The sequence below is a fragment of the Myotis yumanensis genome, unplaced genomic scaffold, assembly GCF_028538775.1.
Source record: "Myotis yumanensis isolate MYYU_CA2020_CCGP unplaced genomic scaffold, mMyoYum1.0.hap1 SCAF_5, whole genome shotgun sequence".
NCBI classification, from domain to species: domain Eukaryota; kingdom Metazoa; phylum Chordata; class Mammalia; order Chiroptera; family Vespertilionidae; genus Myotis; species Myotis yumanensis.
Genome location: NW_027223756.1, coordinates 64,381,470 through 64,408,254, shown reverse-complemented (window position 1 = coordinate 64,408,254; position 26,785 = coordinate 64,381,470). Strand labels below are relative to the sequence as shown.

General features: G+C 34.9%; 1 protein-coding gene across 5 annotated transcripts in view; it reads left to right on the top strand.

The window, feature by feature from the left end:
- GRIA2 (glutamate ionotropic receptor AMPA type subunit 2) overlaps positions 1-26,785 on the top strand; it is a 122,203-nt gene that overhangs the window by 42,404 nt on the left and 53,014 nt on the right. For all 5 annotated transcript variants that reach the window (XM_070415410.1, XM_070415409.1, XM_070415413.1 and 2 more), the window contains one exon: positions 19,475-19,714. In XM_070415410.1, coding sequence (XP_070271511.1) covers positions 19,475-19,714 — 240 coding nt within the window. The remainder of the gene's footprint in view (positions 1-19,474; positions 19,715-26,785) is intronic.

Sequence of the window (26,785 nt, the reverse complement as noted above, 5' to 3'; positions counted from 1 at the left end):
GGGGAAGATGGAAGAGTATGAGATGTTGAGCAGGTTATTTTATTTTTTAAATTGAGAAACTCGAACAAGAGAAGGAACCAGTTGAAAACCTAGGAGAAAGAGATGGTAGTTTTGTGCCAAAAATATTTTAAGAACTTCCTTGAATCATAAGTGTGGGAATGCTGTGAAAAACAAGATTGCTAATACTGTAAGAAATTATTACAAGCATTTGGTCATTAGTTATTATTGTTATAAGCATATTAAACTTATAAGCTTATTTGTCATTTGCTGCTTTTATTCATATTATAATTAACATTAATGATATTTTAAATCTTGTATGCTAAAATCTTAAGACATAAAGATGACTCTGACTTGCAAAATATAAGCGTGATCAGTATTTTTTTCTTTCTTTAGAACTCTTGATTTAAGAAGTGGACACAGTGCATTTGTCCTTGAGATTTTTTTCCAATGTCACTTATGAAAGTAGAGACTATCTTCAAATCAGAATTTTTAACTTTGGAAACATTTTCTTTTAAATTCTTCTTGACATGACTGAATAACACGTTTCTGGCTTCCTTTGAAATGTTAGTACTTTGAAATTGAAACTGCTTCAACTCTTGAATTTTTTATTTAATGCATTTAAAAGAACTCTTTGTATGAAAAGTCAGAATGTTGAAAGGAGAGATTATCAAAGTTTATAAAGATAATAAACATGAAGTTATTCACCAAATTTTATAATATTATAATTAGAAGACACCCCTTGAGCACAAAGAAAACAGTTTAGGAAAAATCAAAAGAAATATTGCTTTCAACAGTCTGTTTTAAATTTATGAAATAGTAACCAGAGTTGTGAGACAACATGAAAATACAAATAAAGGTTACTCATGAATAAGAGAGGTGTATAGTAGTTTTGAGTTGGTGAAGGTTATGGTGAATATGTGACAGATGACTTCATATGGTTTCACAAAACTGTTCTTTCACATGATTCAGATAAAAAATTTACACATGGTCTAAGGGGAATGGTGGTCTTTCTAATATGGGATTAGTATTTCATTTGCTTTCATGTCTTAGAAGTTAATGGTATAAAGTATAATTGAAAGAAGTTGGCCCACTGCCTATACTAGAAACTTAGTTCTGTGGCGCACTGTGTGTCCTTAAACAGATTACTTAACTTTGTTGTACCTCAATGTCCTCATAGTGAAAATAATAGTATCTATCTTATAATACTTTTAAGAAATATTTAAAAAGATTAATTAACATATGTAAAGACCTTGATGTCTTTGTTGGTACTATTGTTATGCCAAGATGTTATAGTACTGGTTTTCTTGAAATGGTATTTTAAGTAAAACTTAAAGCAATTTTAAACTGAACTTCGTACTTCTATTTAAATGATTAAGTAGGGAACTAATACTCCAGAAAAATTTTCTTTTAAAAAAATTATATGTTTTTGTGATTAATCAAGTTTGTTAATCAACCAGATCACATTTAGTATTTATTTAGCTCATTTTTATTCTACCTGAGTGATTATTCAGTTTTAAATTCAAGGCATACATTTTTCCCTATAGGATATTAATTTTATTTTCTTGTTAATGGTTTTTTAATAAAAATAGAAATGAAGGAGATATTTTAAAACTAAGAATGGAAGCCGAACCGGTTTGGCTCAGGGGATAGAGCGTCAGCCTGCGGACTCAAGGGTCCCAGGTTCGATTCCGGTCAAGGGCATGTACCTTGGTTGGGGGCACATCCCCAGTGGGGGGTGTGCAGGAGGCAGCTGATCGATCTCTCTCATCGATGTTTCTAACTCTCTGTCCCTCTTCCTTCTTCTCTGTGAAAAAAAATCAATAAAATATATTAAAAAAAAAAGATTACTTTAAAAAAAAAAGAATGGAAAAAATGTATATTAGTAACTTAAGTAAGTCTTTTCTCTGTTTTTATTTGGAAAATGTGGGTATGAATATGGGTTGGAGAGAAGCATTAGAAACCTTACCCACTGTATATGTATTATATGTGTGTATGTATATATCTGTGCATACACACACAAACACATTACACATGCCTATACACATATATATTATAGATTGCTCTAGTGATGACAGTGGGGAGAATCAATGGTTCAATAAAGACATTTTTTTCTCTCCTTATTCCTTCTTGAATCAATACTCTCTCATTTCAACTGGTGCCACAAGGAAAGGGGATGGAAGCAGAAGTGTGGAAGACAGAGCGAAGCATTGTTAGTGTTAAGGAAAACAGGTCAATGTTAGGTTTCCTCACTTAGAAGAAAGAAAATGATGGAGTCCAAAGGCAGCCCTATGAACTTAGCATGGCAGACTGAAGTTACAATAGCTGTTCATTAAAGTCCCATCTATGCTTGCTTCTAATCTGAGACACAATCATCTGATCAGAGTTTCAGAATTTGAAGGAATTATGTAGTAATCCAATTTATTTTATAAATCAGCAAACTTATACCCTGAAAATTTAAGTAAATTGGCTAATATCTCATAGACAATTAAGAACTGAAGCAATAGTACAGTCCTGGATTCTTAGCTGACATGAACTGCTCATTGTCGTCACTATTACAGCTTCTTCAGAGGCATGAAATGAATTTTCAATTGATTTTTTTTCTTTTCTTAAAAATAGATTTATATCAGACTAGGTGTTTTCACATTTAACAAGTATTATCCTTTAGATATCAAATTAAGAACTATTTGACATTTCATTTTCTTAAAAGACACTTGCAAATTCCTTAGCTATTTTGGAATACAAATTAAAATGTGTTTATTAAATTTCACATATTAAGAAATCACTTATTTTGACATCTAAAACCTTCTTATCATATAGGTAACTTTTCTACTAAAATAATATATATTTTATTGGTTCAGAGAGGAAGGGAGAGGGAGATAGAAACATCAATGATGAGAGAGAATTACTCCCCCTAAATACCCCTTATTGGGTATTAAGCCTGCAACCCAGGCTTGTGCCTTGACTGGGAATCAAACCCAGAACCTCTTGTCCATGGACTGACACTCAATCCACTGAGCTACAACAGCTGTAAGTATGATACTGGGTTTTCTGAATGAGGGTCAGAGCTCTGTGTGGCTGAGGAGACTTATACTGAACTCATGTTGTTGATGATGATGATGATGATAGATAGTTTCACACACGGCAGGTGCTCTTTTTCCCCCATTAAGAAATGTTCCTACTTATTTGGGTATAAACCAGTTTAAGTGCTTCTATCCTTCTTCTGCCTGTGCCTTTTCAGAAGTTTGACACAAATGTCCCATGTACTAGCAACTAGCGTTTTAGAGACACTGGAAGGTTTGTGCTTTAAAAGGCTAGAGACAGAAAAGCATCTTTCAGACAGTCAAACCTCAGAGGGAAGATAGGGGAGGGTGGGGGTAAGGGGGAGAGACTAACCAAAGGACTTGTATGCATGCATATAAGCCTAACCAATGGACACAGACAACAGTGGGGTGAGTGCATGAGTGGGGGGGGGGGGGGTTAGGGGGCAATGGGGAGATAAGGACACATATCTTATACCTTCATCAATAAAATAAGATATAAAAAACAACGACTGTGAACTCCTAGAGAAAAGAAAGGGATTATTCAGCTTTCATGCCCAGTGCATAGCCAAAGCCTGACCCAAGGGCAGATTCCCAGTAATTGTTTATGGTTTATATTCATACACGTTCTATCTCTCTTCTTATGGAACAACTTTAATCAATCACAATAAATGCATCTTTGTAAGTGTAAGGGCTTTTCTGTCTGTTAGGGTCTACTCTGGCAAAACCTTAAATCTTCCTGAAGTCCTACCAAGGGATCTTATTGCAACATCTTGATTTAATCTTTATACTGAGGTCATTTCGGACGTGTCCAGGTAAAGATTCTGGAAATGTGAAGCAGATTATTTTCTAACACAGCATGCCCTGGCCTTTCTGTTTCCTCTAAATTCCACTTGCAAATTGAATAGGTCTCTCTTCAGCTGATCTCTGTCCTGTATCTTCTTACAAGCAACTAAAAGATGCAACCTGACACATTTGTTCTGTTTCAAAATGTCCTTAGCCAGACTTACAAGTTTATTTGGCACATTTTCAATCTTTCAGTGTGTTACAGGTGACAGTTTTGCCAATGCTTTCACCAACAGAACACATGGATATTCATCTTTCCAGTGTCCAGTAGCAGTTTTCTATGGGCTTTCTGGCCTCTGTTGTCATTCCTCCAACCTTTACTAACCATCTCCTTGCTGATTTTCTAGCTCCTGCCCATTTACCTAGTCCCCAAATCAATGCCACATTTTCTAGGCTTTTGTTGTGGTACCCCCCTATTTTGAGATACCAGTTTCGGTTCTAGTTGCTACATAATAAACTAACCCAAAACTTAGTTAAAAAATAACAACCATTCATCCCCCCCCCCCCGCTTAAAATTCTATGGGTTGGCTGGGAGGTTTTTTAGCTGGTATTGCTTGGGTTCCTATATACATGTAAGCTGTTACCTTTAACAGACTCAAATTTGTGTCAGAGAAATACTCTAGAAAAACTGATGTTTTAAAAAATATTCAGACTTGTTTTTCTTTTTTTTAAAATATATTTTATTGATTTTTTTACAGAGAGGAAGGGAGAGGGATAGAGAGTTAGAAACATCGATCAGCTGCCTCCTGCACATCCCCTACTGGGTATGTGCCCGCAACCAAGGTACATGCCCTTGACTGGAATCGAACCTGGAACCTTTCAGTCTGCAGGCCGACGCCCTATCCACTGAGCCAAACCAGTCAGGGCCAGACTTGTTTTTCATTGTGAGCTCTGGGAATGTGGAACCTTGATGTATCTGCAATGTAGCCTTCCTATTTACCACATATTAAAGCGCTGCTAAGGTCCCAGAATCTCTTCCACGTATTGTAAGAGCCACTCAAAGGGAATACGGCATTGATTTCATTTTGTTTCTGCACAACATAGAAAGGAAAGCAACAGGATGTTATGGCCCCTTAGACTTTGTAAACCAGCGTCGAGTCCTGGCTGAGGGAAGAGAGGCTGTTCTGTCTTTTCAGGCTCAGAGGCCAATTCCCCCAGAGTAATCTGAGGCCTGAAATGCTAGGCCCATATTGAATGTGACAAATAAGCCACAAAGGAAATTCCAATGATGAATGTGCTATTATCTAAGTATTAAATTATATATAATATAGAAACTATAAATATATTAATGCCCATTTAGCTTAATTGAATTATGTAAGCCCTTTTTATTATGTATTGATTTCTGTGTACAGCTTAGTGGTTTGACAATCATATACTCCATGAACAAAAATAATTTATTTGGTGCAAAAATCCATGTGCATTACTGATATTATATGTGCAGGAAACATGTCTATTACATCTTTGCCAGTTTAATTGTGTGTGAAAATAAAATTAGTGTCTTTAATGCTATTTACTATATTCTAACATTTCCTAATCCTGTGACTGTTTTCATGTATATAAATTAATTTACTCTCATATTTTTCAGTTTTAACATTTGAGTTAAAAATTTACTAAAAACTAGTGTCCTTTTAGAAGTAAATTAAGACATTCTCACCAGTATTTTTAAATAGAAAATCAGCCAAATCTTTAAAATAGGGATAATATTTATTACCCTGTGATTCTGTTATAAGAGCAAAGACATACTGGATATGAAGTTCTTTCCCAAAGGTAAATGTTTAGCATCATTAATAATTAATGACCTATGTTTTATAATTAATACTCATTTTTGGATGATGTTGAATTTTAATATTCTGTCATCAATATGACTAGTTTGTATTTAGCAGAAAACATGGAGATTTCTGGAGAAAAGTGGACCTCAGATTTCTCTAATACAAAGCACCTTGACATTTATCATTTTAACTATTTGCAACTAGAATGACTGACCCAGAAGTCACTTGACAAGACATAAGTTACAATTTCTCTGAAGAGCAAGTTTGAGAGAAGTTGATGTTGCGTGAAAAGGAGAACTGGGCCAGTGAGCGCACTTAAGTAGTCAGCATTTATTTCTTAACATAGCTTGCTAGTTTCTTTATTAAGAATGAAAAAAAAAAACACACACTAATTAGGACACTGCAAGAGAAATTAAACTCTGTCTACTTAGACTTTAGAGGATTCACATTTCATATGATGTGTTTTCTGTTCCTTATCTGATCCTTGGTGACTTACATGATCTTTATCTGATCCAGGTTTCTTACATGCTGTGCTCTCCAAATCATCCCATTATTTATTTAAATAATTTTACTAACAACATCAGACCTACAGAAAGTCAAGCAGCATATTACAACAAGCATCCTTATACACAGTCCCCAAGAAATAAAGCATTACTAATACAGTTGCATGCTCTCAGAATAGCTATTATCTCAAACTTGATGTTCATCATTTCTATAGATTTCATTACATGTTTTATCACTCATGGTTTTTTAAAAGAGCATGTAGTATTTTTAACATTATGCAAGCAATTTATCTGCTGTAACTTGATGTTCTCTTACTAAAGATTATGTTTTGAGATATACTCATAGTTTTAGATGAAAATCTGTATTATGAAAAGCCAGTGACCATAACGCCATAATGCTGTAATGACCAAACGACCGGTCACCAGGAGGTGCATTGATGGGTCCCACTGGCGTGGCAGGTCTTGGTCTCGTGGGATTTTGCATGCTGAACCTCTAGTAATGAAATAAAAATGAATACAATTTTTTTTACAGATGTATACTATTCCATTAGATATACCATGGTATGTGGTTTTTAGTGGAAGGATGTTTTGGATGTTTGGTAGTACAAATAATGTGGCCATGGATATTATACGTGGTGTCTCCCTGTGTATATTTCTCAGTATTTCAGGGCATATGCCTAAGAAAGGAATAATTGCTGGTGAATATTTCTTTAATTCAACAGGATCTTGCCTAATAAATAGTTGTCCAAAAAGGTTGTATCAATTTATAGATCTGCTATCAGTATGTAAGTTCTTGTTTTTATATTATATCAATTTCTGGTATCATCAGATTTTTCACTTTTGTCAATTTGTAGACTCAGTTGGTCTTAATGAACATTTCCCTGTTTTTTTTAGTGCGGTTGAGCATTTTAAGATTTTTGTATAAGCCTCCTATGTCTCTTTTAAAATGCAATGTCTGTTCATGTCATTCTTAATTTTATGGTGGATTTACTTTAAACCTATTGGAATCATAAGGTAGCAAGCATACAAATCGCATGTACACACACACACACACTAGGTCCATATCTTAAGAATATTTATTCAAAAAGAACTTTAAATAAAGGCTGGGGAGATCATTTCCCCCTAATATTTGTTTGATGTGGAATACGTATCACTACTCTGGAATTCAATTTTTTTTTTTTTATCTATTGCAGTATGTTTCCCAAGCTTTTTTTTTTTAATTTAAAAAATTTTTTTTCCTTGTGATGAGAACTTCTAGCAACTTTTTAAAAAATATATATTTTATTGATTTTTTACAGAGAGGAAGGGAGAGGGACAGAGAGCCAGGAACATCGATGAGAGAGAAACATTGATCAGCTGCCTCCTGCACACCCCCCACTGGGGATGTGCCTGCAACCAAGGCACATGCCATCGACCGGAATCGAACCCGGGACCCTTCAGTCCGCAGGCCGAAGCTCTATCCACTGAGCCAAACTGGTCAGGGCTATTTCCCAAGATTTTATGTGTGAAATTTTCTAGTTAGTTCTAAATGGTCTGGGTTCAAATTCTAGATCTATACCACTAGCTGTGTGAACTTGGGAAACTTAACCAAAATGCTCATAAAAGTGACAAGAGAGTTCAATAAGATCACAAGATATAAAATTACCATTTGAAAGTTCAACAGCTTTCCTAAGTATGAGAAATATCTAAATAGGAAATAGGAAGAAAAAATATCTGACAGAAAATGTAAATGTCTGACAACAGTAGTAATGAAGCACCTTGACATTTAGTAATAAAGCAACAAAATATCTAGGGATAAACTAATAAGAAGTATGAATAAAAGTGTACAACTTTACTAAAAAATCATAAAACAGATCTGAGCTATTGTCTCTAAAGTTAATGTTACAAATGTTAATCTCTACCAATTAATTTTTATTTCAATTCAAATGTGGAATGAAAAAAACTAAACCAATTATTTTGCGAAATAATTTAAAAGCAACGGTTATTTCCAAAAAGGCATAATAATTAACCATTGTTTTCTTCTTCAGAAATAGATCCAAACACAAACAGAAAATTAGCATATAATAAAGATTATATTTAAAATCAAGGGGGACTTGTATGCATGCATATAAGCCAAACCAATGGACACGGACCACAGGGGGATGAGAGCATGAGTGAGGGTGTGGGACGGGGAGGTTGGGGGTTAATGGGAAATGAGGACACATTTATAATACCTTAACCAATAAAGAAATTAAAAAAAATGAAAAATAAAAAAAATCAAGGGGGAATCAATAAAAGTACATTAAAGGGGTTGGAAAATTGAATATCTATGTGAAAACAAAGTTAAATTTCTACTTGTTTATATTCCAAATATTAATATGAGAAGAATTAATTATAAAAGATAATTATAAAATAAAATATAACAACATTTTAAAATTCTTAATATGGGAAATTCTTATTATACAAGACAGAAAATCTAGGAGTCATCAAGAAAAGATTGATAACTTGGTTAAAAATGTCATTATAAACAAAACAAGAGTATAGTACAATGGCTAAAAGAACAATCTCTGGAGTCAGGCTGCTTAGGTTTGACACACACTATAATTTTCTGGTGTGACCTTAGAAAATTACTTGTTTTCAAGTTATTTTTTGATCTGTGCAATGAGGGTAATATTCTGTCCCATATGGATATAATTAGTTTTAAGAGTTAATACTTGGAAAAACCCTAAATGTAATGCCTTCTTTTGCAAGGATACAAAAAAGTAAATTGTCATTACTAAAACAACAATGAAATAGTATTTTCACATGTCAAATTAGTAAAAATTTTAAAAGGTTCAGAAATATCCACTGTCAGTGAAGAACACCAAAAAATAAGAATCTATCTTATTTTAATGGATATAATGAAGTGGTATACTGTTTTGGGGCGATAATTTGATAGCAATATTAACATTTTATTCAGCATAACAAGCAATTTCATGTTTAATAATCTGCCCTGCAGAGATACTAGCTCAAGTGTACAAAGATGAAAATCCTGACATATTCACTGCAGCCTTGTTTGTAGTAGCAAAAATTCATGAAACTCTAAATATCTCAGGGAATGTTAATGAAATAATAATACATCCAAACCAGGGAACACTGGGTAGTGGTTTAAAAGAATGAACTAAGTCTTTACCAACATCGCAATTTCTTTGCCATATATCAAAGCAAGTCTCAGGACAATTGCCATATGGTCTAATTAATCATAAATGTTACAAAACAGAATCAACAAACACAATCAACTCTAACTAGAACTACAAGTGTGGCAGATCACACCAAATAGTTGTTACAGGGGTTGCCTCTGGGAAATGTAGTCCTCAAAGGCAAATTATACCTTTTAAGGAATATGCGTGCTTAAATTGCATAAGAGTTTATTCCTGTTGTTTTTTTAGTTATCAACCTTTCATTTATACTAACAAAATAAATGTAAGGGCCAAAAAGTGAGTTAGTAATCTTTTCTTGAGGGAACTCTTCTCTGTCCTCGCTCCTCTTACTGAAGAGGGTGTGACAGGGAAGCAGGCAGGCCCTGTGGGCAACGTTAACATAAAATGCCATATGCTCCGCCACCAAACATTAGCTCCAGGTCCAATTTTACCAGCTCCATTGCATCAAGCATGAGAGTTCATTGTGCGAAAGTTCATTCCTCCAGTTACTTAGCAATTTATGGATGCATGCTAATGGTAGTATCTTTTTCAGTATATTTACATAATTGTTCATTATGTTATATTAAAGTTCCCCTCTTTTAATAAACTTATGAGTTAACATATAAGTGCTGAGGCATCTAAATAGAAAACCCTCTCACTTGCCAACAGTGGGCATGAGCAAGAAAGTCCTGTGATAGAAACTCCGGGCCATACACACGCAAGAGGGTTATCGGATCTAATTGAAGAGCATCCAGACAAGCAAGGCGATACAATTCTTTTCTTTCTGCCTGTTACTCAAAGAAAAATTCACTTACATAAAAATCTAGGTATTTGAAAATTTTTCTATTATACTTTAAAATAGTTTTTGATCACAAAAGCTAAAAGTGTTTATTTGTCCTAAAATATCAGATCTACATTTTGGAATAAACATAGTCCTTTAATTTTGAATATTCTAACTACATTCGGATTACATTCCAATTGCTTTAGACATTTCTTTAGGCATCAAGATTAAGAGTGCTATGGAGCTTAAAGTACTCCTCATAGACTAAAGGTAAGCATAAAGATAAAGTAGAAAAGTAAAAAAACAAACAAAAAAACAGGAGGAGGAGACAGGATAAGTGGAAAGCAGAAGAAAGATAAGAAAAAAGAGGAAAAGGGAGAAAGACTAATCAAACATGAAGAGAATGGTAGAATTTAATGTGCAAAATGTATTGCCTCTCACAGACTCATTTACATAAGTAAGAATATGATGAATAATAAATATGCACCACCTGACATTTTGTATAATTTCTATCTTTGATATTTGGCCGTGCAAGTCCAAGTTTGAGCTCCATGGGGCCTCTGAGGGAACTGAGACATTTGAAAGCTGCAATTTGCCAGAAGCACACAGCTGGCTGGTGTTGCAATGGGGCTTGGATGCCAGGCCTCCAGGCATTCTGCCTGGCACTCCTTATCCACAACATCTACATCGCATCTGGGCATGCGGTGCCCAGAACTTACATAGAGCAGAAGTAGAGCAAGAATTTGCAGAGGGTAGAACTATGTGTATTTATGAGGAGGAAGTACATACCCAAGGATGAAAAATGGGACTATCTTTTGTGAAATAGCATCTTATATAAACAGAGGTAATTCTCTTTCATTAAGTGTCCAGAACCCATCATTAAAATTCACATGAGAGTTATTGCCTGTTACTGCCAGTTCTCCTATTGCCTGCTCTCCCAGATGATGAATGAAGCCAGAATAAATGTTATAGATTTTTTAGAGCTGCATATAATATGGGCAACAGCAATAAACTCATGACATTTCACCTTGCTCAGCAAACACAACACAAAGGTCAGGAAGGATAAATGTTTGTGAGAGGGAAAGAAAAATGTATGACTACAACTTCATTGTCTTCTATTGAGTGATGATGCATCACATTTAGTATTTGTATGAAAAATTGAATCAAAACATATGTAAACGGGACATGATTTATCATAGTAAAGATTTGTGGCAGGGCTATATGGAACATCATCAGTGAGACAGTTCATAGAAAATGTCGGTGTGGTGAATATTTATTATTCTTCATGTTTTCTTTGAATCATTTAGTGTGTCATTCAATAGCTATATACTGCGTGTCAATGCTAGTATCGTGCTGGGCTCTGAGTTTTATGAGAGGCGCTAAGCTGTCATGTCAGCTCCCAAGTGGGAAATGCTTCCTGTAAATTGATAAGAAAAGAAGGTGCCCCAGTAGCATATGAACTTTAAAATAATCCTAATAATGAAGAGAATAAAATGAAGTTTTCCTTCATTTTATTGTGAGAATAGCATATTGTATTTACCTAAATAGTCTAAGAGTAAAAGAATTAAAGTTTCAATTTTTAACATTCTCCTAGGTTTATATAGGGGAAATCAAATGTTACCTATCATAGGTTACAACAGTTCTATTTTTTAAGGGAATAAATGTTGCTCCTGGTAAGTTTTCAGACTTGAAAAAGTCTATTGAATTAGAGAAATAGACATTTGAGATTGTGAGGATACCTGAGGATATTTCTGAATCCAATATTTATATTACCAGACATATGTCCAGGACAAAGAAGTCACCTCTTTTTTTAGGTTTCTACTGCATCCCAGACTATGTATGGATTTAACTTCACCTCTCTTGGTACAGTTTCTCCACACAAATAAAAGACATTTTGAAAGCTTACAATAATAAAATTTCACAAACATTCCAATTATTGTCTTCTCATAGTAATAATTGTGGTTTTTTTCCCCCTATTATGAGAACTGGCAGACTAAATTGCACAAGTAATTTTAAAGTAACATTAGTTATATTTTAGTATGATAGTTAAAGAAGAAAATATTGTAATGATCTAATTCCCAAAATACCCCAGTATCAACAGAAATGAAATTTTAATACAAGAACCTGGTTTATATCTTTGTTATCTAATTGGTTCAGATCTTGTGGTCACTCAACAAATATTTAATAGCATACTTATGAAAATTTTCTAAATTTAGCATTGAAGAGAATATAAAAATCATTATGGTTGGATTTATTGTCATTAACACATTTATGTAATGATTTATATTTCCCAAGTACTTCTCTTTATATTATTTAATTTAAAATTTAAATATTCCTCTAAGGTAGGCTGGCTAGGAATTAAAATCCTCATTCAGTAGACAAGGAAACTGAGGCCCAGATTCAGTGATTCTTCTACCAGATGGCCATGGAAGGCTAAAGCTAGACTTCCAATTCAGGTATCCTCATTCTCTTCTCACATTGACCCCTGCCTTCAAGGAGGTCACCTCCTCCATCCCCCCACACACTCACCAATATTATACTTCAGGCCACGAGGGAGGTAAAGACAGAATGCTGATAGATTTCATAATCAGGGAAAATCATATTTAGTTGATAGTAAGCAAGACACCCTTCATGGAAGAGTTGATATTTTATTGCATGACATTTATCAACTGTCTGCTCTGTGCCAGCTAATTGATATGCCATACATTTAGAGCTAAGCAGCACTTCATTCTCTGCTTTCAATTAGCTCAGAGAGGGCAAAGCAAGACCATTGTAACCCAGGCTACAATACAAAAGTGGAGACCGCTTTCACATGTAGGAGAAGCACATAACTCAGACCACACTGAACAGATAACATCTGAGCATTGTCATGTGTAATTCTCTAAGCCAGTGGTTCTCAACCTTCCTAATGCCGAGACCCTTTAATACAGTTCCTCATGTTGTGGTGACCCCCAACCGTAAAATTATTTTCGTTGCTACTTCACAACTGTAATTTTGCTACTGTTACGAATTGTAATGTAAATATCTGATATGCAGGATGTATTTTCATTGTTACAAATTGAACATAATTAAAGCATAGTGATTAATCACAAAAACAATATGTGATTATATATGTGTTTTCCGATGGTCTTAGGCGACCCCTGTGAAAGGGTTGTTCGACCCCCAAAGGGGTCGCGACCCACAGTTGAGAACTGCTGCTCTAAGCAATGGGAAGACAATGATGGATTTTAATCAGGAGGATTATATCTACTATGATAGGAAAGAGATTTATTATGAAGATGGCTATTTGGGAAGTTAATGCAGCAATCCAGTCAATAAATATTTAAGGGGCACATTAAGGCAATGTCAGCAGAGCTGAAGAGTACAGATTTGAGAGGTCAAATAGGCTGTATGTGGTGACAGTTTGCAAGCTAAGGATAAAGGAAGGGATGAAGTCAGAAATGATTCTCACATTCTGAAAAGGTGAGTGTGATTTTAACACATGAACACATGTCTCATGGAGCTGGGTAATTTTGTGCTACAGGAAAAAGATGAGTAATTTAGTATCAATATTGATTCGAACATGGAATATAAGTAGGGAGGTCGTGAGAGATTTACATAGGAATTAAATCACAGTTTCAGCTAATTTGTACTACTACTTGCCAGCACAGTTTCAGCTAATTTTTTTCTTTAATACTGTTCGTCTCAGTGAGGTAGGCAAGTAATATCACTATCCTCTTTTACACATGATTAAGCTAAGACAGAGGAAAACAAAGCAACTTGCCCAATCAAGTTCAACTAAATAACAGCAACATCAGGATTCGATCTCAGGTTATTCTCACTTTTAGCCTCTACAACTGCTACATCTAAGGTCAGAGCCCCAAGATCATTGGAGACAGAAGAGTAATTTTTCTGTGGTAGTTAATGTTTGAGATTAAAGTTAATAGGCTTTTGGACAATGTAAAAAAATGGTAAGTATTTTAGGTACTTCTATTTTTTTCTTTTTTATTCTAGAAAATTCATACTTCAGGTCTTGAAATAAATATTTTAATTAAAAATCACACTAGCGAGGAAATAACATGAAATAATCATGAAGTGCATCATTTAAAAAGTAATCATATGTGGTATATTTACAGTATGTATTTGTACTATACAGAATATACAGTATATCTGTACTATAATGTATATACAGTATATTTGCTACACAATTATATACAGTATGTTTACAGTATATATTACTAAATAAAGTAGAATAAAACAAAAATGGTTATAGATGACATGAGCAGAACAAGGAAGAGTAATAAATTGATTATTCTTAAAAATATAGACAATCAATGATTGCAAGAGTTATGATGCCATGAGCAAAAAGGAAAAAAATCAACACAAATACATGATTTATAGGATAAGATTTTAGGGTTTTCTCTCCTTGTTTTTTTGGAATTAGTAGGAATGATATAGAATAGAAGTTTTCTAATGGAACACCCTGGAGGGTGAGATTACATCTATGAACTCCAGCTCAGAAGTGACTCTGTCTATCCCATTTGTTTTGGCATTTTCTAAACCCAACATCATGTTAGTGACATCAAATATTTACAATATGTATTTTTTCAGTAAAACTAGATAAGGGGACACAACTGAGGTGACAATGAAGTTTTGAGAAAAGTGCATAAAAAGTTGAATCTAACCATGTTAAAAGAAAGGAGACCACTAAGAGAATGTGAAATGAGAAGAAAAAAATTGTAACACAAATCCTTGGAGAATTCCTTTTGAAATTGGAGAGGAAAAGTACCAACATGGTGTGATTTTACTTGGCAGAAATGTAGAGAAGGAATTGAAAGAGAGGGAAACTAGTAGCGGTATGAGGAGGTTATTTCAAGAAGCAAGTGTTTGACTAATAAATTCAGAGAAAGTAAGAAAGCTTGATCTGATAAAAAGGTTATTGGATACACTGGCTAGATCACAACTTAAATGATAGGGAACTTTCAATAGTAAAATCAGGGTCCAAGTTTATAAGAGTAGTGTCAGAAGTTTAAGGATGAAAGGAGTGAGATTTTCAGTGGTCTCTATATTTTGAAGCCATGACTGCATAGTGATGAATCTTCACCACACTTTACACAAGTTGCAAAGGAGCTGACTCCATTCCTGCTTAGGAAGCAGTCCACGCTGTTTCACTGAAGTGAATGGTGATTTATAAATATACAGAATGTAAAACAAAAATAAATCGTGCCCTGTTCTTCCTGCCTTTGTACTAAATAACCATGCAAGGTTCTCCATACTGTACCGAGCATGCTACATTAGCAGCACGAATGAGCAGAATGACCCAAGAGAAAAAGATGTGCGTTGGATGCATCATCAGCACTGCTATTGGCTTATATCATCTGGGTTTATAACGAAAAGTAGAATAATCAGCAAGTTACTTACACCCAGGAGATTATCATTTCTGCTGTTTGACCTAGCGTGTCTTTGAAAAGGACTCCTCTTTGCTGAGTTTCTCAAAGTTGATATTAAATTTTTAATTAAAGTAGAGCTCAGTAAGAGCATCTTTACCACTTTGCAATCAGCTTTGAGTCTTAAGACATAATAAATGCAGTTCTAATATTAATCAGAATAATTATTCAGAAATTCATAAGAGTGTGTCATGGGGTAATTGTATGGATTAGGAAACTGAGAGCCTTTCTGCTCCTTCCTCCATTTCAGGACTTGATGTAAGAAAATAATAACTATGTATAAGATGGTGGTACGAACTCATTTTAGAGCATTGTCTTTGCATATCCAGAGCTGGTGACACATTATTTGGATATTCTCAGTGACAGTAAATTTTCCTTCTTTGAGGATGGATATAAGTTAGGGAAATGGCTTTAAATTTTGAAGGCATTGTTGGGGAATAAGGTAAAGGTCAACATGAGAAATTGTATTGCTAATCAAATGAGGAGTAATTTTAATAGTAATGCTGTTTCCCCATAGTAAATTCCCCTTAATACTGGAATGAATAAAGTAGAATAAAACAGATGTTTATAGATGACGTTAGCAGAACAAGGAACTCATTTCCTTGTGTGTTGTGTCAATAGTGTCACGTGTCCGCATTATATTGAGGAGAACTTCAGTATTAGAATGCAAAAATACTCTTGAATATTTTGAGAATAGAGTGTTAGAGTATGGCACTAAGTTTTTAATCATGAGATGGTCACTGCAAACTGGGTAAGCAAAACACTTTAGTTCAAGCCAGCCATTACTTTATTTATTTTAAAAATATATTTTATTGATTTTTTAGAGAGAGAGGAAGGGAGATGGAGAGCAAGAGGGAGGAGGAGAGGGAGGGATAAGAGAGGGAGGGGGGGAAGAGAGAGAGAGAGAGAGAGAGACATTGATGTGATAGAGAAACCTTTATCAGTTGCCTCCTATACGCACCCCAACTGGGGATCCAACCTGCAACCTGGGTATGTGCCCTGACCAGGAATTGAACCAGCAATCTTTGGGTGCATGGGATGATACTCAACCAACTGAGCAACACTAGCTAAGGCAAGTCAGCATTTCTTAATTGTAAATCACAATAATATTCATATCATGGTTGGGGACAGGGACAGTGACTGTCCAAAGGTAAGATTGGACATGAGCAATTTTGACTAAATGGCAGTTATTTGTATGTGTAGAAAAGGCACATTAAGAAATATCTAGAAAAATAGAGGCTATAGACAAATAGAAAACTGAATATGTGCCAGGAAGAGATAAAGAATAAAGGAAGAGGGTTGAGAGAGACTAGGGATAGTCAGGAAAGAAAGGCCATTTTTATAAAATTATGTTAATTGGAGAATAAGCTGAATTGCCTGGGAAGAAAAGTGCCTTCTAAGTTAGGAGAATTGTGATAACTTCTGGAGTTTTGTACAGCACAGGCCTGTTGTTGGGCCACAGCCAAATGTTTCCAGATGGCCCTGGTAATCAGGAGGCCCCCTGACAACTCACTCCAGAGTCTAAAACAAATGGAAAATGAAAGATATGGCTCCTTAGTAAGATTGCCTATGCATTCAAACAGTGGCATCCGTTATCGAGCATTCTGCTGATGCTGTGGCTGCTATTCCTATCACAGAAGCTATTTTACTTAAGATGAGAGGAGGTCTTGTTAATAAATAACACTGCCTGTTATTCCTGTACTATTTAGATGACATACCAACACTGAAGGAAATAAAATGAAATAGACCCAGAGAGAATTTTGTAGCAATTGCCCCCTTTTCTATGCCATATGGAGCCATCAATTTCTGAACAAAATTAAGATTTAAGATATACATGTTAGTACACATATATCCACGTATAAAATAAGAAACTACCACAAATTTTTCCTAGATGGGTTTTCACAATGGAAGGACTTTTTCATGTATATGAAAAATGAGTATAGTCAAACACATTAAAAGTTATTTTCAACTTCTGTAGTCGGGCAAAGACAAAAATATAAACATGAATAAAAGACAGGAATCTCATCTTTGCTTTATGTTAAAGTATGAAATAAATGTAAAGAAATATATTCATTTGTTTTCTGAGATACATGAGACTGTTCTACAGAAGATTGGTAATAAAGGAAAAGATGTCAATTGATATATTATTATAAAGATGTAACTTAGAAATCTTAGAAAATTGTGTTAGAAAAATGGGGATGAGTTGAAGATTAGTAAATATTTAAAGGAAAATATGAATATTTGATACTCAAACAAATAGCCAATCTTGCTTTCCTTTTTTCATATCATACAATAGTTGCTACATATTACTGCCTGTTATTTATTGTCTGAAAATTGATTACTAGAGTCTGTGTATATTTTAGCAGTTTTTCTCTATTAAGAAAATCTATTTTTACATAATTCTTAATTACAAAGCAAATCTGTTTTTGTGAAAGATGAAATGAATAAGATAATATTGGTCCTGTCCTTTAAATGGGGTTAATTAATTTAAAAAGATGTTTTTGATATTATGCTCTGAATTGTTAGATTATGTTTGTGGATAGCTGATTTGTATTCCTTGGATTGAAACAACTCTTGAGATTAAAATATATCAGGAATTTATTCACTCAAAGCCATGTGGCTGACTTGAAATGGTGCTCTTAAACAGTGGGTCGACATGAACCATTTCCATAGGGCCTTGCAGGGCATGAATCTTGGAAAAGGTAAACCCTACTTCTCAAAGGGATATGTTTAGATTTGTGTTTTGAAATTTATTTTGACTATATTGTGGGTAATAGAATGGAAGGAGCATAATTGGATGAAGGAGGAAAGTTGAGTAGGTATTCCAAAAATCAATTAAAAGCATCAACTCTGAATCCAGGTTGCCGAGGATTGAGCACAGCATACTGTGAGACTTTGGGTGAATCACTTAGTCTCCCTATGTATCAATTTTCCTATCAGTAATTTAGGAATAATAATAGTTGTTACCTCAAGGGTCATCATCAGAAATAAATGAGTTAATGTATCAGGGAACATGCCAGGCACAAGGCAAGCACAGTGTAAGTGCATGTGGTAGTAAACAAGGATTAGAATGGAGATAGAAAGAAGTGGACCACATTTCAGTACATTTAGGTATTAGAATGAGCAATGCTTAGTGATGGTATGACTATAATTAGTGAGGAAGGTAGTGTCATATGCCATTCATTGAATTACAGTCTTAAAGGATAAGGGATTGTGTGAGTCATGGGAACTTACAAATATATATATGGTCCTAATAATGATGGTCCTAAGCCAAAAAATGTTGATAATAGTCTTTTTTTTTTGTCTGAGTAGAACATATGGGATAAGTTAAGTCCATGGGAAAGATAAAAATTAAGTGTTCTGAACTTCATTTAGTTACTTCTTGACCGAGTGATATAGGCGAGAAAGAGTTTCCCTCCAGTGATATGATATGGGTGATGAGAGTCTTGCACCCAACTTCTCTTAAATAAGTTTGCATCATCAGTAGGTGATATGCTTCATAATCACACTGACCTTCTGGTATAAAAGTATCATTAGCACAACAAAGCCTTTTAAAGGAATCAATATTATAGGGAATGAGCTATTATAAATATGTATAAACCCCCTGTAACTATAGTTTGTTCTTATAACTAATGGTTTTTAATTGTACCCCCTTTTTTAATGAGGCTGTCCTAAAATATGTTTACATTCACATAGTTTGTTAAAAAATAATGTAGGTATTTTCATAAACCTAGAATTATTATTTTAATGTTTTATAATTCCTTGAATTCCTTAAATAGAATACTAAGTAAATAAGTGCTCCTACATTTGATGGATCATTGATATAAACTTCATATTTCTTTTAATTGTTGATTATTTTTTATTTTATATAAAAGTATATTAAGTTGCAAGTAAATCCATGATTGTATGCCAATGTTAATAACTTATCCTTTCTGTGTTCCTTATTCTTCTAGTCTGCTCCCAGTTTTCAAGAGGAGTCTATGCTATTTTTGGATTTTATGACAAGAAGTCTGTAAATACCATCACATCATTTTGTGGAACACTCCATGTCTCCTTCATCACTCCCAGCTTCCCAACTGATGGCACACACCCATTTGTCATTCAGATGAGACCTGACCTCAAAGGAGCCCTTCTTAGCTTGATTGAATACTATCAGTGGGACAAGTTTGCGTACCTCTATGACAGTGACAGAGGTAAGTGAAAATATCCCTATCCCTTGATAATGGGTCAAATTCAATGCCTAACTCGACACGTATATGGGACATTACAGATATACCTAGCTGTCTTAAAGTCCAAAGGTTACATGGTTTAATTTTGCTGTGTAAATGAAAAATTCAATTTAAAACCTGGGAAACATATTTAGAGTAAAAATAAAAAAAAAATTGTGAATGTACAATTTACAGATATAGACGGTGTCAGCCGAAGGCCCAGCTGTAATATAGAAAGCACTTCTGGTAGCAGCAGTTAAACCTCTGTGGTGACTAGATTACTAGCTCAAGGTCAATAAAGTGGTTGCCTTGAAAATTGGTTGAAGTAAAATTTGTAGTAATCTATATATATAAAAGGCTAATATGCAAAGTGTCTCCTCAAGAGTTCGACCCGAGACTGGGCATTCGATCGCTCACTATGATGTGCGCTGACCACCAGGGAGCAGCGCGAAATGAAGGAAAGCCCCGATCAGCCCTGATCACCAGCCAGGCCTAGGGACCCTACCCATGCACGAATTTCATGCACTGGGCCTCTAGTACATAAATAAGAACTGCTACATAAATTTATAGTTATCACATATTTTCAAGTGCAAAAGTTTTATCAGGTAGTTGCCATTATTATTTAACTCTGGTTTAAAATGGGATTGCTGAATCTCAGACAAGTTATAGCCTGCTCATGGTTCTGCGATATGTAATCCTGCTGAACAAAGGTTTTCTGACACCAGATTCATGTTTATTTCACAATTCTATCTGATTGTTTATAATGAGATGTTCTTGATTAGCATGCTAATTGGATAGTGTCTTGGCTCATTATACAAATTTTATTTTGGGGGTGGTCCTTCCTTGCGTTTTCCCTGTCCATTGTTGAGAAGTTTAATATTAGTAGACCTGCCTGATTCACATAATGTAGTATCCCAGATATCTTAACCATCCCTGGGTCCACGATTCAGCGTCACTGGGTCTGTGTACTACCTAAAATTGTATGAACATTTTGTGCACATCATCATTTATGTAATTTTCTAGAACAGCAGTTCTCAACCTGTGGGTCGCGACCCTTTGGGAGTCAAATGACCCTTTCACAGGGGTCACCTAAGACCATCGGAAAACATATATAATTACATATTGTTTTTGTGATTAATCACTATGCTTTAATTATGTTCAATTTGTAACAATGAAAATACATCCTGCATATCAGATATTTACATTATGATTCATAACAGTAGCAAAGTTACAGTTATGAAGTAGCAATGAAAATAATTTTATGGTTGGGGGTCACCACAACATAAGGAACTGTATTAAAGGGTCTCGGCATTAGGAAGGTTGAGAACCACTGTTCTAGAAGGCGTATCCATAACCAAACTGGAAAGGGTTAAGAACCATTATTGTGCCGAAACCGGTTTGGCTCGGTGGATAGAGCGTCGGCCTGCGGACTGAAAGGTCCCGGGTTCGATTCCGGTCAAGGGCATGTACCTTGGTTGCGGGCATATCCCCAGTGGGAGATGTGCAGGAGGCAGCTGGTCGATGTTTCTCTCTCATCGATGTTTCTAACTCTCTATCTCTCTGCCTTCCTCTCTGTAAAAAATCAATAAAATATATTTAAAAAAAAAAAAAAAAAAGAACCATTATTGTAAGAGTACCTAAGTACTCTTCTTCAGTAGCTTGCTTCCTGGAATATTTAAAGGTTTGAATGAAAACAGAAGCCTGTTTCCACCAAGACAGGGCACCTCATTAACAAGCAAGGGCAGACAGGAAGAGAGCCAGCCGTCAATCAATTCTCCATTGATCAGTTTGTAATCATTTGCTGCAGGAGGCCTGAGTCAGGAGTGCTCAGCTAGGTGTCTGATTCTCTGCCCCGTCCTCCCAGTCCTGACAATGAGAATGCTCAGTGGAAAAATGAGTCAGCACTATACAAGCTGAAAAATTTGCCTTGTCACCAACTTTTTCTCCAGGATTTGAGAAGGAGCGCTTTGCTCTTCCATGGCGAATGGAAAACTAAAACACAGAACTATTTAATGTGAATATGGACTCCAATGTGCTGGATAATTCTGAACCATACTTTATATTAATGTGGTAAAAAGCCTTATAGAACTGAGCCAAATCTTAAGTCTTTCCTCTTAGTGTCTAAACTCCTTGAGTCCTCCACTATGTTAATAAAACTAGCCTTAAATTGGGAGTATTCTCAGCAGCTCTTTCAGCCTTGCATTCTATTGATGTGATTTCCAACTAAATATATTTTATCTCTAGACACTTCTTTTTCATTTCCCTGACTCCAGACCAAGCCACTGCCATGTGTTTATCCCATTGTCTCTCCATTTCCACACTTATTTTTATTTAACTCAGGTCCACAAAGTAGCCAGAATTTTTAAATGCTTCTCTGAACACATCACTCTCTTGCTTAAAACACTTCAATGACTTCTCATTATAATGCATATAAAATTGAAAATTCTTAGCACGGCTTTAACACTGGTTCCAGCCCATTTATCCTACTGTCCAGCCCACTCACTAAGCTAAATCCACATAACCAACCTCCATTTGCTTCTCAGATGAACCAGTCTTTCACCGCAAATGTCTGCACACATCTCTGATTCTTTTTCTCCCTTCATATCTGTTTATACATCATTTCCACAGAGATGCATTTCATACTGTTATTCTCTTTCAAAGCAATCTCTTCTTTTCCTACATAGTACTTATCACAATTTATGATCAATAATGGCGTTCATTCCTTCACCCAAGGAGTGCTACTGAACTTCCACTATATTCCAGGGACTGTTTTAATCATGCAGGCTAAGGATTGTCCTTTTTACTTAAGATCTGGCTATAAACCTCAGGACGGCAATGCCCAAGCAGGACCCAGGACACTGGTGTACAGTTCTGAACTGTACACACAGTGCTTAAGATAATGCTGGGACAGAGTTGATAGTCAATCAATAGTGGTAAGAAGTGAATGGGTTTAGCCTCTGTGTATTTTAAGTTTGAGATGATGTTAGAACCTGCTGCATCTTGCTTGCTAAATCCAAGGATCAGAAGATGAATTCTCTTTACCGTTTCACAACGTTGAAGGTGGCATTTTTACTTTAGGGACATACTTTGCCCTCACTGTGCCCTCTAGTTGAAACTGAACTTTTGAGAACATTTAAGTAGACCACAGCTGACATAAATAGAAAAAAAAGAAACTCTAGTATTTGAAAGACTAAAGAAAGGAAAGCTCTGGGGAATGATGTGGGGAAGGGGGATGGATTTATGTACTTGTGAAAAGAACCCTAGACATTTAAAATGATTTTATTAACACTTTAGAATTACTGAATGAAATTTAAGTGATGAGATAATCTCCAGTCATTAAATTATACAAATGAATTTGAGTTCAAGTGCATTGTTGAGAGAACACTAGAGTTATAATATTAAGTAATTATATATTAAAGCCAAAAATGACATTATGGATTCATCTTTACATTTTTATTAAATAGCTGCTCATGTTTTAATATGAAGAGTATTGCACTGGCCTTTCATCTGCAACTATTTTTGGGGATAAGTGTGTAAGACTCAAAACACTGGCATAAGATTTGACCTTAATTTAGTGTTTTACTTGGCTCATGGAAATGGGATTTTTTTCTTATTATAATAATTTTATAGCTTTGCCATCATATTACATGCATAAAAGTTTATTTATTCATTCATCACATGACCTTGTTTCTTTCCTTTGGTTCTTAAGCCATTATTTGTTTGTTTGTTTGTTTTTACAGTTCAGGGAAGCACCCTCTTATTTTAGCACTACAGGAGTTGAGAATCCATCTATGTTCTCTTTACTCATAGTACACATGCTTTTAAAAATAGGTTCCATAATTTCATCTCTCAACTTACATTTCTGCATGGTTCAATTTCAATGGATTTGGTCTGTTCTGGAATGATATGCTTTTAAATTTATTTTTCTGGGTTTAATAAGCTTTATTTTCTGATGGTCTAGATCAGGTAACCATATTTAAAATTTTTAATTTCTAAATAAAAGAATTGATGTTCTTTGGAACAGCAGAGGGCCCAAGCATGAAAATGGCTCCCCAACATTCTGCCCTGCAATGAACTAGATGAAAAAGACTTAAAGTGCTTCCATGCTGCTTCTTTGCACTGCTCTTAACAATAAAACCTTCCCTGCATCCAATTACTCATGACATCCAGTGCTGAGCCACAGTCCAGAGAGTGCATCCCAGTGGTAAACAGAAGAGAATGTAGATGTCTCCTGATCTTTGTACAGGTCATTTTTGATACTTTCAAAGATGGGTGAGAGGACGGCTGAAAATGTTCATGGGTTGCTGTGAAACCTTTAGGATTGCTGGTGTCTTCTATTTATCCAAACATGTGGCAGCGGCCTGGCAGTACTTTATGACCCAGTGCTCTTTCTAAAAACTGTATGTTATTCCTCCATAGAGAGTTGGTAGATAGACCTTAAATACATTTTGAACTATAGGCTAATAGGGTTATCTATGTCAATGAATTAAATACAGAATTATTTTGGAAAAAAATATGTAAAAGCCTAAGTGACCAAATGACTGAATGACCTAATGACCAGTCACTATGATGTGCACTGACCACCAGGGGGCAGATGCTCAATGCAGGAGCTGCCCCCTGGTGGTCAGAGTGCTCCCACAGCAGGAGCGCCTCTCTGCTGACCAATGTGCGCCAGGTGCAGGGCTCTTGGCTGGTGAGCGCTACTGCAAGCCTCTCCAGATCCAGACTTACTAGTCATGAGCCCATGGCAGGTTCAGCAGGGCTGGGATGAACGGAGGTGGGGGGTGGGGAGGGGGACTTCACCAGTGCATGAATCCATGCACCAGGCCTCTAGTATATATACTAAACTAGAACCAGACTCAATAAAAAGTGCTTCTTATTTATCAGTTTAATGTCAATAAGGTAAGGTAATATATTTCTACAGACAGTAGGTAAAATCAGAACTGATGTTTTATATCTTCATGTCTTGGCTTTAATTTTGAGCCATACTGTTTTCCTGAAGGGAAACACTTTTATTTCAGAACCAAGAAGACATCATGCATAGAATAAAAATTCTTCCAAATAATACATTTTCTTTTCAGATGATCCTGAAAAAGTCAATGAGAGAAATATATGTTAATTTAATATGGCTTAGGCATGCTGCCATGATTTAGTGATCATGAATATTAATTTCTGTGCCTGAAAGATGAATAAGGCCAGTGAATTTTTAATGGACCAAAGAAAATATTTTTAAGAAGGAAGACATGGTCTGAATGAAATACACCTATTTGCAGTAATCATTTTTTAATTCCACCCATTAATGTCCAAACTAAACATTTGGACTCACCTGTTTTTAGGCTGATGGATTTTCTATAACCTCTCACAATGTTATTAGCACTAGCTCACAATGAGACTGAACTACTGCTACTAATACTTAGAGTTTTAGGGAGATTAAAATAGGTTCTACAGCTATAACTAGTGCAGTAAAAATTAGGCATAAGGGGAAGTAATGTAATCCAACAATTCTTTAGCCATTCTTTATTTTAACTAAAAGTCTGACAATTTAGAACTTAATTTTCAACTCTTGTAATGTTCTTGAGGTTTTTCTTGAACATATTTTCAATATATTTACTAAGAGGAACAGTTAATTTTCTGGATTTTTCTGTATAGTATATGAACAACTGTGCATTTTAAGTTTTCTAAGTAATTCAGCAATAATAAATCAGTCTGCTGTAATAACTCAAATATATAGTAATATAGATATTAGAGTTGAATAATTAATACCTACTAATGGCTTTAAATAAGCCAATATTCATATAGAACCCCCATTGTTCACACGTTTATATTCTGAATTAGTGAAGACTCATATTTATAAAGGTACTTCTATGCTAGTTTGTGTGAAAGGAAAAGAGATCCCAAGTAACACTTGCTTCCCTAATTAGAATATGGTACCAAGAGAACAAGAGCATGTGTTTATGTTATATTTAAAGAATTTAATTTCAATTCAGTATTTATAACATGCATTTATTTTCAGTGATTTTTAAAGTTTAAAATGATCCATTAATTTAAAAAACACAAGATAGTAACAAACTTTTCCTTATGGGGAAGAGGCAGATCAAGTTGGGAGAGAGTTTGTGAGGGTTACTGAAAAAAGAAATCTAAGAATATGAATCACTAAATATATGGGTCAGCAGTCTCTTCAAATCTTGAGTCCGATGATACCAAGGTGTGTGACTTATTTCCGCTGTCGTTAGATAATTTAATGTTGTTCAGTGTCTTCTGATGAAACTAAATTCATCAAGTGTGATATATATTACTTGAGCAATTTAGCTTCTTAATAGATGAAAGTTATTTATTTCAGTTTCATAGGTTACAAAATATTAATTCTGAGAGTTTTAATAACAGAGAATCCACACCAACTGAGTTACTTTTGACTCGGAATAAATGAGTCTGAAACCCAGCCATTACTTTAAATGAATTCTTATTGATTTTATATACCATATTCTTCGACAAGAGGAACTGCCAATAAACATTAGGCTAAGAAATATCACTTGATAAATTCCATTTACCAATTGTCATTTATATTTAAAATTCCTTGTAACATATGTTGAAAAATAGGACAGAATGTCAAGAACATCACCACTTGAAACATATTTTAGTGGGTGGTAAAACTCATAATTAAATAACTAAGAAATAAAATAATTTATTTTCTAGAAGAAAGGAAGCCCACTTGTAAGTGCTAGATGATAATATATGGATAGCATATAGAACATCATCTATGGGTGACATGAAAAAGTTACATAACAATTGGAATATGGAAAAGTAAAATCTTGACAGTAGAAGAGGCTTAGAAAAATAGCTTTTTTTTTTCCTACTTGGAAAGAAAACTGGATAGAGTTAATGACTGTTTTGATAGCTGTTGAATTGATCATGATGACCAGCTGTGCATTCTATCTTCATTGATGAAAAACAGGAAGAGGATTTGAATTGTATTATGGGAGGATTTAATTACAGTGAATCATAGGTGATCCATTAAGTTATTAAAAAATGTTTTGTCATTAATAATTTTTTACCACA